General features: G+C 47.9%; 1 protein-coding gene across 2 annotated transcripts in view; it reads right to left on the bottom strand.

The window, feature by feature from the left end:
- Positions 1-1529: 1529 nt before the first annotated feature.
- The window catches only part of ttn.1 (titin, tandem duplicate 1), a 168373-nt gene continuing 157379 nt past the window's right edge, over positions 1530-12523 (bottom strand). For both annotated transcript variants that reach the window (XM_084022712.1, XM_084022713.1), the window contains 8 exons: positions 11937-12512; positions 11554-11859; positions 5393-11064; positions 5120-5276; positions 4549-5030; positions 4265-4418; positions 3721-4041; positions 1530-2850 (listed from right to left, as the gene is read on the bottom strand). In XM_084022712.1, coding sequence (XP_083878838.1) covers positions 2558-2850; positions 3721-4041; positions 4265-4418; positions 4549-5030; positions 5120-5276; positions 5393-11064; positions 11554-11859; positions 11937-12512 — 7961 coding nt within the window. In that variant the 3' untranslated portion in view covers positions 1530-2557. The remainder of the gene's footprint in view (positions 2851-3720; positions 4042-4264; positions 4419-4548; positions 5031-5119; positions 5277-5392; positions 11065-11553; positions 11860-11936; positions 12513-12523) is intronic.

Genomic DNA, 12523 nt, shown 5'->3' with positions numbered 1-12523 from the left:
AAACAGAAGACAGGAGAAGTTTGAATCAGACCATTTTCTGCTCCATTTATATTTTGTTTGTTTGTTTTTTGTAACAAAGTGACGACTAAATAATTTCTCTGAAGGGAGAAATGAAATTATGATTTGGTCATTTTCTTTAATGGCTGATTTTATCACTAAACATTTAGATTTGTGACATCCATGTAGCTGCTCTTTGAAATGTGCAATTCCCATAAGCATATGCACTTTTTTTCCTGACACTCTTTTAAAGATCTGGATTTCCTTTTCCCTAAATTTCGTTGCACCCTCGTTCCCCCCCCCCCCCCCCCCCCCCCACCCGTGTCAACAACCACGTACATATTACATGTTATTTTAAATGTTATTGTATTTTAAGATGCCTTTGAGAACATATTTCTGGTTTGTTCCGTTTGTAATTTCTACTGTTTATACTTTTTTTTTTATTCTAATGTGTTAATTATTTGCTTTACATGTCATTTTGTAAAGGCACACGCATGGTTTAGCTAGTCCAGTTCGAGTTAGCCCTGGTTTTAACTAGTCCAGCTCCAGTAAGCCCTGGTTTAGCTAACCCTGGTAGGCTATAGCTGGTCCTGCTCCAGTTAGCGCTGGTTTAGCTAGTCCAGCTACAGTTAGCCCATGTTTAGCTAGCTCTGGTTTAGCTAGTCCAGCTCCAGTTAGCCTTGGTTTTAGCTAGTCCTGCTCCAGTTAGCCCTGGTTTAGCTAGTCCAGGTTTTGCTAGTCCTACTCTGGAAGCTTCTGTTCACCATGTAGACTTGAATGATTTGAGATCTGTGTTCAGGCCGAGGAGGATCAACGGGGGACATGATGGATTTTAGCCAGCTAGCTAGCGCCATATGCAGTGAGTGTGGTCATCAGAACTTCGTATAAGGTCACATGTCTAAGATGCTACGATACTAAACATATCGGTTGAGGGTGAACTGGGAGGTTCCAGAATGCGTTGGTATCGGTGGGTTATCCCTTTAATGTATTTACCGCTGAGTGAAGAGGATCAACGTCTGTATTCACACATTTAGAACGGGCGCTTAGAGTTCTGCATGACATCACAGCGTTAAACGTCGGATTATCTGGATGATATTCAGGAGGCAGCGTTATGGCATGTAAATAGATTAAAAACAACATTTAACTCCAGTTTAACTGCTGTATGTTCTCTGTTGAATATGTTGTGTATTTCTTTACCCATTTGTATTATGTATATGATACGTCGTGTAAATACTCTACACATTACTACACATTGTATACTTTCATAAGGGACCAATTAGCACCTGTACTGTTACTGTTGTGTAACTGCCAACACGTAGGATCTGTGTACATTCACATAGATGAGGAATCAAATACAAATATCAGGAGTTCATGTTCATCACTGAATAAAATGGAGGATCCAGAGTGTTTCATTTTTCACACCCACCCACCCACCCACACACACACACACACCAAATTGAAAAGTGCATCTTTTTTCTCTACGTTTAAGGCGACAGTTGACCATGAAAACACAATGAAGAGGAGAGCAGGGGTAGTGCTGAAATCATGCTTTATTAAATCAGAAATGCATAAAACTCAAGGAGGATGAAATATAATTCTACATTAACAGATCAATTAAATCAAAGTGCAGGGAGACTTTTCTTTTCTCTCACAGGAGGTGGGGTCTCTGTGGCGAATGAAGCCGTCCGACTGCCGACACGGTGAAATAACTAAAAGCTACAAACACTCCAACACACAAATCAGTTAGCTAGCTATCCTCCGAGAGGCGGCACTGCTTCTGCACAGCAGAGCCGGCAGGGACTTCCTGTACGGTGGCCAGGAGGTGTTACGCTTGAGGAAGCCGCTCCGACCGTCCTGTGCAGACACGGCGCTCTGTAATGAAATGATCTACACGCTGAGAGTGCAGGCCGCACGCACTCTGAGCTGGTCATCGCTTAGTGGCGGTACGACACAGTCAGTCTGAGCACAAGGCCGGCTCGTGCTGCTTACATGAGGGTGATGCAAACAGCACTCGGGGTCTTACGCTCACGGTACAACTCGTAGGAAAGCGTAATATCGCACGCAGCCGCGTGTTCGTAACAATAACTTTGTCTTTCTGTTTCAGAACGTCAACAGGGAGCCTCTCTACCTGTTGAGGCAATCTTAAGACTTCAACTTGTCGTTGAGGCGCAGTTTAGTTGCTCGGTTCGTCAGGGTATTCGTTCCTGGGGAAACTTTCTCCTGTTAAAACATCTGTTCTTTAGTTGCAGTTAATATTATTGTCATAAATAACAATGCATACATTTCCCATAACCGTTAAATTCGGCTATATACATTATGTACATGTCACAGAAAAGTGGTTCAAAAATCCTAAGTCATAATTGTCCAATATGGCACATTTTATAACAACTTTAGACTTTAGTCTAGTTTGGCATAAATTAATGTCAAGTTTGGTACAAAAATAGTTCATATTTACAAGAACAGAAATCCAGATCTTTATCACGTAGCTGATCGTTGCTAATTATCTAAATAAAAAGGTTCTGGACGAAGGGAACGGGGGATATAAATTCACCTATTTTTTTTACATGGAGCGAATGTGAACGTTAACAGTTGCAGAGTCGGAGCCGAGCTTGTTGGACAGTCGGAGGGTGTAGGGTCCGCCGTCGCCCTCCTTCACCGCCGAGATCACCAGGGTGGAGAGGTCGGCGGTGTTCTCCACGTGGCACCGCTCGTTCCCGTCAGGGAGAGTCCGACCCAAGCGGACCCACTGGACAGAGGGGGAGGGGTCTCCAGAGAATGCCCCCGCCACTGTCAGGGACTTCCCCGGCTCGGCGCTCACGCTCTGTGGAAGAGCTTCAATCTTTGGTGGAGAGCCTGTCGACGAGGAGAACGAGGTCAGTGATGAAGGATCTTTATTTGTGATTAAGTTCATGATCAAGATAAACAGCCACAGAAATAAGTTTATAGATGTCAAAGAACAGATGGTTTGATGTTACTGTTTAACGAACAGTAAACTATGAAGAAGAGTTTAACTTCTAACTCATCTCTAGTTTCAAGTCTTCTTCAATCCAGCATGATGTTCATTTAGTACATTATGGTCCATTTAGAGTCCACCAGACCAGAAAGCAGGAGATGCTTTAGGGGGCGGGGCTTACCTGCTGATTGACAGGCAGAGGCGTCTGCGTTTTCACTTTATCAAAGTAATTTGAATATTTTGGTCTTAAAAAAGTTATTCAGCATTGAGTTGTACTTAGCTCCGTTCCCTCAGGTCACATCTTGTTGCAAAAACCAAAATGGTGACGGTTAGAAACAAAGATGACGCCTGTCAAAATGGCAAGGTGACATCTCGGTGACATCACAGTGACTAAATCCACTCCTAACATGCAGTCTGTGGTTGTGTTGCAAAACAAATGTGTGTGAACGGACAATACATTTGTATTTTGATGTTTCAAACAGAGCAAATCTGCTCACTTCCATTGAAATGTATTTATTTTAGGCCCTTTGAGTCATTCTTTTGGTGAAATTAGCTAAAATCTACTTTACTTGGGCAACTGACTGATGACCTTCATTATGTTTTATTATCAGCACTTCGCGTTTTCTCTTCCACATCTTCAATCAATATAAGCGCCTCAACTGTTGTGTGGTTGTCTCACATTCACATTGATGTTTCAGATTACTACTTGGTGTTACTGTGTGTTGAAGTGTGCGACGGGTTCAGCTGTGCGACAGGTTCAGGTGTCTCACCTCTGTGGAGCCCTGTTGTCAGGGCTCTCAGCGAGGAGGCGGCCTCGGCATGCGAGTGGGCAGACATTTCCATCGTTTGGCTGCTGGAGCTCATGGAAACCACTGACTCAGCCATCATGGCAGACATGCTAGTCGCAGACATGCTCTCAAACGAGTACTCGGCAGCGGCAGCAGCAGAGTGGGAGCTGGAACTGCTGGCCTGCATGGAAGATGCCTCCATACGAACCGATGAGCCAGACAAATGTTTCTGCATGCTGGCAGCAGCGTCAGTAGAAGCTCTTTGCTCCACAATTATCATTTTGGTTGGTTCTTCAACAAGAGCTGCCGGGATGCAAATGACAAGCACATGTCTCATATCGTCCACAAATACAGAACAATAGTCGTCCACTGAGTGGATGCTGGGATGCTCGAGTGCTTTTCATTTAAGGGTATTTTAAATGTTTCTTTGGTGCCATTTTCCTCACAAAGTTTAGTATCCAGGCCAAGTAAAAACACTGGGACAGTGTGAGTAATTGTGTTCAGACGACATGCGGTAAAAACTTACTGAGGACATTGAGGGATGATGTTGCAGAGCACTGTCCAAACTGGTTTTTGGCTTTTATCGTGTATTTGCCACTGTCTGCAACTGTGGCTTCACAGATCTCCAGAGCGTAGACCGTCTTGGAGCGGCTCAGTCTAATGTTGGATGTGACACAAATCTACAGAGAGAGAGAGAGAGAGAGAGAGAGAGAGAGAGAGAGAGAGAGAGAGAGAGAGAGAGAGAGTTGTTTAAAGACACAACTTGTGTTTATTAGAAAAACAAATAATGTCCCGGAGGAAACGACTCACGATCACGTTGTCTTTCAACCACTCCACGTCAGGGGACGGCTCTCCTGCAAGTTCACATGTGAATCTGACATTTTGTCCCTCATTTACATTCTGGGACCTGGGCTGCACCAGAATACGGGGTGCATCCGAGCGCTGGGCAGTGATGGTGGTGTCAAACTGACAGCGGACCAGGCCTTGCATGGTTTGAGCCTGACAGGTTAGGATCCCCTGCTCACACTGGCTGACCGACCTAATGGTCAAGGTCTGGTCGTTGCCAGAAACTCCATATCTGTGCTGCTCAGAGTTCGCCAGTTCCACTCCATTCAGGATCCACCTGATGTCAGAGGCCCCAGGGATGTTGGCCCTGAGAGTCAGGGACTGGCCCTCTGTAATGGACATCTGGCTGTGGGAGGACTTGACCTCCTTCAAAGAGGACAGGAGCTCCTCATGGCTCATTTCCTTTTTCATGACTTTCTCAGAGATTTCAGCTTTTGTTTTGGAGCCTAAAACAGAAATGAATGTAAGAGTTTATGGAAGGACACAATTTGAATGCTTGGAGCTGCAAGGTCATGAACCAGCAGATTTGTCTTACCTCGTACAGTCACCGTGCAGGTTGTTAACGCTACTCCAGCACTGGTGGTAGCAGTACACTTGTACAATCCAGCATCAGAGTCCTCCAGTTCATAGATCTCAAGATACGCTGAGCCAGACTCCTCAAAGATTTCATACTTCCCTCCCTGAGACAGAGCCTGGCAATGACGAAGATATGATTCGGTTACTAAAGCAATACAAACATGTCATTTTTTTTAATATCTGTAAATAGTTGAAATGAAGAGTAGAATACTCAAATATTATAATAAATTACCTTTCCATCCTTCGTCCATGAGATTGCAGGTCTGGGCTCACCGGTCACCTTCACGGAGAGCTTGACAATGGAGTCGGGGGCTGCAGTGACGTCGCTCAGCCCGACAGAGAAGGATGGCTTCCTTTCAACGGTTGGTGACATCACTCTCTTTGGTGACTTGATTGGAGAAGTCATCCGTTCCCTCTCGGATGGAGTTGGGGATTTCGGAGTAGGGGACTTCGGTCCTGGGGACTTTGGTGTTGGTGACTTTGGTGAGAATGGAGACTTGACTCTCTGAGGGGACTTGATTGGCTCAGGGGACTTGACTCTCTGAGGGGACATGACTGGCTCAGGGGACTTGGCCTCTGGGGAGGTGATTCTGGCGATAACTTTCTCCCTGGAATCAGTCTTGCGGATGGTCAGGGTGAAATGAGCCTCTTGTTTGCCTCCAGCATTTTCCACCAGCAGAGTGTAGCTGCCTTCATCCGACCGCTCAACAGCAGAGATCTCGAATGAGGAGTTGAACTGAGTAGAGACGATGTGCAGACGGGCAGAGGAACCAATAACTGCTCCTTCGTGCAGCCAGGTAATGGAGGGCGTTGGTTCTCCATCCACGTCACACTCAAACCTGGCAAGGCCTCCCTCCTCCACAGTCAGGGACTGTGGTTTGGTCAGGATCTTGGCAGCAACAGACGGCCTCTCCCTTCTCATCTCAACAACAGTGGTGGCCTCTTTCACTTTTTCAGTCACACTTTCCTTGACTGTTGTTTTAGAGGAGGAGACATGATACACCTCTGTTCTGGTCATCTCTGGTAGATGGGAGGACGGAGGCTCCTCGTCTTTGCGGAGTGAAGAGAAGGCAGCATATTCTCCTGATACGTCCAGTGTGGCGTAGTCAGAAGTCTCTCCTTTGGCATTAGTGCAGACCACGCGGTAAGTGCCGGCATCTTCAGTCACACAGTTGTTAATCTTGAGAGTCAGAACCCCGCTAATGTTGGTCATGTGGTATTTGCTGGTCTTGTGAATCTCTTTGCCATTGTGGAACCACTGAACCTCAAGCTCTGGTTTTGACTGGACATTCAGCGTGAACTTGGTGCTGGACCCATAGGGTACGCGATGAGAGCGCATCCTGATGGTAATACGGGGGGCGTGGTCCAGGCTAAATGGAGCCTGTGTCACCACCGTGAAGGTCCTCTCCACAGATTTTCTCTCTGATCTTAGAGCCTGCTTCTTCTCCTCATATCTGGAAGAAAAATCAACTCTAGGGAGGGTCACGTCAGTCCTGGTGGCCCTGTCTAGGGTCGGAGATCTCCTCCTCTCTGGTTCAGGCATGTGGAGCTTCTTGATTGGTTTAGGAATATATTCTGAGGTAAACAATCTCAGGTGCTCAGATTCAATGTCCTCAGAGACTTTTGTAACAGATATAGTTGTATCCTTCTTCATGCTTCGAGTCTTCTCTTCAAAGTCCATGCGCTTGAGTTCACTCTTGTAAGAAGATATTCTCTGAGCGGTTTTGTGAGGGCGCAGAAGCTCTAGATCTTCTCTCTCTTCATACACCCCCTGTCTCGGAGGTTTGTACGTGGCTTTGTCGTGACGCTGGCGGAGGTCAACAAAACTTGGGCCAGCCTCGTACTTGGATGGAATTCGGTAGGAGTCATATCTGTGGACTTCTTCTCCTTCTTCATCATCGCTGTAGACTTTTCTGGGAGATGAGGGACGCAGGGGAGACAGCTCAAAGCGAACTGGGCTGAGGCTAGGTGGAGAGGCAGAGTAACCGTACTCCAGCTCCTCCTCCAGACGAAGCCGCTCTTCCTCAGTTCTCTTCATTGACAGGTATTCATTGACAGGTAGCAGCAGCTCCTCGTCGGACAGATCCCCAAGGGACCTCCTCCTGATCCTCTGGTAGCCCTCCATTTCGGGGGAAGGAGTGCGGTGCCGTGCAGGCCTCACAGTCTCCAAGTCATCCTGAGTCATGGAGGAGATGCGCCACTTAGGCTTATAATGGTCCTTGATCCTGATTGGCACCTCATAGAACTGCTCCCACCTGGAGAGGCGGATCCGCTTCATCCGCTTCTGCTTGATTTTGTCCATCGGCTCAGGAAACTCGTACTGATCCCTTAGTGTCTTGTACCACTTCATGTCAGAGAATGGCTGGAAATGTTTTATCTCCATGTCCTCCTCGAGAACTGCCGGGTTAATGACACGAGGAGCTGGGACGTCATAGGGCATACGCAGCCTCTTCTCATCCGCCCGCCTCTTCCTCTCCTCTTTTTCTTTCTGTATCTCAGCCTCGGTCTTCTCCCCCTTCTTAGTCTTCACGGCAGGTTTAAACATGGTGGCGGCCTCTCTGACAGCTTGTACTGCAGCCGGTGGTAGAGGTGTGAATACAGTGTCGGACAAAATCTGAGACAGCCTCACCTTTTTGTCTATTGCCTCTTTTCCAGCAATTGCTTTCTTCTCCTTTTCACTCATCTCATATTCCTTCTTTACATGAGTGACACGCTGTACTTTGAGGCTGGCCTGGCAACTGGCAGATCCAGCAGAGTTGGTAGCAGTGACTCTGTACACACCAGAGTCCTCGGGGAGAGTGTCTTTCACATGGAGGATGAAGTAATCCAGACCCTCATGGACAACCTCAATAGAGGGTCCAAATGCCAAAGGCATGCCGTCCTTCTCCCACTTCAATGTGGGATGGCCAGACACTCTGATCTCAAAGCGTATATTCTGGCCCTCCCTGCACTCGACATTAGCAAGCAGGCGTTTGAACATGGGTCTCAAGGTGAGGTCAGCTGGTTTAGGTCGAGGAACAACAGTAAGACGAGCCTTGCAGCTGTCGTCACCATACCTGTTACGGGCCACGACGCTGTACTCTGCATCATCCTCATCGTCAGCTTTGTGGATAATCATCTGGTACAGTCCCTTGTCGCTGATGAACGTGTACTTCTTGTCATCTTCCCCAGGGATGAGCTTCTGTCCGGATTTGTGCCAGATGACACGAGGCTCAGGGTGAACAGTGATGGTTACGCCAAAGCGTACATCCTCACCAATGTAGGCTGTGTGGTTGAAGAGAGGAAGGGTGAACTCCGGTGGCTTCTGAAGCATTCTTGCAGTGTCGATTCTGCGCTTTGTTTTCTTGACCACACGAGTGGTGAAGAAGTCCCGGTAGGACCGTACACCACTGATGAACAGCTCTGCGTAGGAACTGTCCTCACCATACTCATTCACCACCTTGCATCTGTAAGTGCCGTCATCTGCTCTTGTGACCTTGTTGATGGTGATCACAGCCAGGCCGTCCTCATACTCAATCTCATATTTTTCACCAGCTTCAAGTTGCCTGACACCACAGTACCATGTCACTTCAGTTGTGCTATCATAGTTTTCAATATTGCAGCTGAATTTCACATTATCTCCCTCATTCACCACTGCGTGACCGATCTGGCCTCCAACAGGACCGTGTTCAAATGGCGCAATCTTCACCTTGGCGACGAAGACACCACGCTGGGATCTGATGGACCCGCCGGAGGCCACACGAGCTGCAGAGACAACAGTTTGCCACTCTTTCTTCACCATAGACTGGTAGTATCTCTTATGCCTGCTGGTTTGGATTGCTCTGGTGCTGATCTCCTCTGAAGGCTTGGTCAGCCATGGATGTGCCAGAGCCTCAGCAGCAGTCATACGATGCTTACGGTCCTTCGTCATTAGGCGGTCTGTGAAGTCTAGTGCCTCAACACTGACCTGCTTGAAGGAATTGTCATCATAGCTGTAGGCTGCAATCGAGATGTTGTCAATCATTTGTTGGTTGGTTTCAGCTGTGAATGGATTCAGTCCACTGAGGAGCACATAGGCCAGGACGCCAACGGACCACATATCAGTGACAGCGCTAACCATGTCACACTGGTGGATCTCAGGGGCAGCATACTCTGCAGTGGTATACTGGAGCTTGATCTGGTCTCCAGGAGTCAGGTGTATGGACTGGCCCAACTCAATTATCTTCACATTAGAGCTGGTTCGAGTTGTGTACACGATATTCTCAGGTCTGATATCAAAGTGTCCATAGCTTTCGGCGTGCAGGAACTCAAGAGCTGAGCAGATCTGCCGAATGTAGGCGACAATCTCACGCTCATTAAACTCAAACTCAGCTGTGCTGATGCGCTCAAAGATGTCAGCGCCAGAGATAAAGTCGTAGATCATCACCAACTCCTCGGGGCTATCGAAGGACTCATGGAGGAGAAGGAAGTTGGTATGTTTGGCCAGATTTAGCGTTGCAATTTCCTTCTTGACTATCGCTTGATCTGCACCTCTCACCTTGAAGAATTTAGCCATGTAGGTCTTCTCAGAGCTGATGTTGACACAGCGGTGGATGATGCCAAACTGACCTCTGCCCAGTTCCTCTGCAATGGTATATTTGCTGTGCATGTTCTTAATTTCTGAGTGAACCTTGCCCCTGGGGACACGTCCGTTATCATCCACCTCCCTGTCGTAGAGCAGAACTCTTGATTTGTCCTCCTTGGTCATGACGGGTCCACTGGTCTCAGACGGAGCACTCTGTCCAAACTTGTTCTCAGCGATGACTCTGAACTGATAGCTGGTTCCTCCAAAGAGGTTGATAACAGTGTAGTGGGTGTCCCGGGACTGGACAACACGCTCCCACCTCTCAGCAGTGGTGGGGCACTTCTCAATGATGTAGCTAATGACCCTGCTGCCCCCGTCATTAGCTGGGGCCACCCAGTTCAGCGTTACCGAGTCTCTTGAGACGTCACTGGCTTTGACACCACGTGGAGGATCAGGAACGTCGGCTACATCCAGCTCAACGGTCTGTTGGTCGATGCCGAATCTGTTCTTGGCACAGACAATGTAGAAACCAGCATCCTTCTTCTCCACTCCGTTGGTGAACACCAACGAAGTGAAGGATCTGGTGACGATGACCTGGTAGTGGCCATTGCTATCAATAAGATCTTGTCCCTTCTGCCATGTGATGACAGGATCTGGTTTGCCGCTGAAAGGAATCTTGATATTGACCACTTCTCCACGCAGGGCAGGGATGGCTTCCTTGTCCTTCAGGTTCTTGGGTAAGTTGATCTTGGCTGGGACTTCAACATCCAGAGAGATTGTAGCACAGATGGAGCCTCCCTGGTTGGTGGCCCTGATCTGGTACACAGTGGAGTCCTCCTCATCAGCCTCTGTGATGACCAGCTGGTGGTAACCACCCTTAAACTCCTGTATCTTGATTTTCTTGCCATCCGAGTGGATCTCTTTTCCTCGTCTGAACCATTTAATCACAGGCTTGGGCTGCCCTGTGATCTTGCAGACGAGGGTAGCGTTGCTCTTGTACTTGACGCTCATGTTCCTCAGCTCCTCCTTGAAGGCGGGAGCTCGGACCTCAACTGCGGTGGCTGGGACGATGGCAGTTGTCTCGCTGTAGTCACTCTGTTCTCCCAAGTTCTCACACTTCACACGGAAGATGCACTCGACGCCCTCGGTCAGACGCTTGACAGAGAACACAGTCTGCTTGATCTCGTCTGTCGTCACTGGAGTCCATTCGCTCCATTCCTTCTTGTCCTTCTTGTGCTTCTTCTCAAGGCAGTAGCTCTTGATCTTAGAGCCTCCGTCACTGAGTGGAGGCCTCCAGGAAACCACGCAGGAATCCTTAGTGATCGCAGAAACAACTGGCGACAGAGGTGGTGATGGTTTCTCTGTGGACAGGAATATAGAAATAGAAACTTTCAGAACTTTTTTAGTGAACCTAGGTATCTCTTTACCTGTAAATTGATGTAGTATAGTTGTATGCATGAGATGCATGCATTTATCAATTACTGTTTAAAAACCTCTAATATCAACCCTTCGTCTGCATTTCCCTTAGTCCGTGCTACCACATCTAACGGCACTAAAACAGGAAGGAATGAGTTAAGTAGCCCGGCTCTTGCTCAATTTATTGGCTGCCAGGCCGACTGTGACACTGACAAGTGGCGTGGCTCTGCTCGTGGTGCAGAAAAGTTGAGAATATTTTAACTTCTATTTGCATCTAAAAACCGTGAGAAAAGTGAGACAGAAGAGAAGAAGAGCACATGCCAGGCATGCTGTCCCACAGAGAAACAGCTTGGTTTTGTTGACAACATTTTTCTTGCGTCGCATCTCGGTGATCAGGACCAAGTATTTTGAAACACATATTAGATTAAACTTACCCAGTTGGCACTTGATAAGAATAGGAGAAGTTAGTTCCAATGGCTCGCTGTTGCCATAGCGATTCTGGGCGTATACACGGAAGAAGTATCCGGCGCTGTCAATGAGGTTGGGCACACGGCAAGATATGCCATTGATTGAGGAGGACACCAGTTCCCACTCAGTGCCCTCCTTGTCTTCACGCTTCTCCACAATGTAGTTTGTGATCATGCAGCCTCCATCGTCTTTTGGAGCCTTCCAGCTGATGATGACAGAGTTCTTCAGGAGAGCTTCCAGCACAATGGGACCCTGAGGTGTGTCAGGTTTGTCTGGAAACAAAAGTATTGCATATTTATTAAAAATGTAATGCTATGACTTTTGTTGCAGTAAATGCAGACGGACATACCATAAATCTCCACATTAAAAGCGGTGTCGGCCCTGCCGAAGTGGTTGTGGAGTCTGATCCTGTATTTGCCTCCATGGATTCTGCGCTGCACGTTCTTGATCACCAGGTGTGTGTAGTGCTCGGTGGTCTCGATGCTGATGTCCTCCGTGTTCTCCAGGGTCTTTGCCCCATGCAACCACATGATCTTTGGCTCAGGACGGCCAATGTAGACAGCGTGGATGCGCAGCGTGGATCCCAGGCCGGCATGGTAGGTTTCCTTCAGCGGGTAGTCAGGATGGAAGGATGCAGCAGCCTCCAAGACCAGAACGCCAGTGGTTTCGGCTTCTCCGGCATCGTTGAAGGCCTTGCATGTGTACTCTCCCTCATCCTCCTGCTGATCCGTCATGATAGACAGCGAGTGGTTGCGTCCGTCAGAGCTCATCTCGTACTTGCGTGACTCGACAATCTCTTTGCCGGTGTGATACCACTTGATATCAGGGACAGGTCTACCAATAATCTGGCACTTCATGACCGCAGGCTGGCCAAGCTTGGTCGTTACTTCATCCATTTCCTTCCTCAGGCCAGGTTTAGTTTCAACTGTACAAAAC

This window comes from Eutrigla gurnardus, assembly GCF_963514095.1.
Source record: "Eutrigla gurnardus genome assembly, chromosome: 12".
NCBI lineage: Eukaryota > Metazoa > Chordata > Actinopteri > Perciformes > Triglidae > Eutrigla > Eutrigla gurnardus.
Note: the sequence above shows the minus strand (reverse complement) of the source record. Positions and strands in the feature narration are given on the sequence as shown.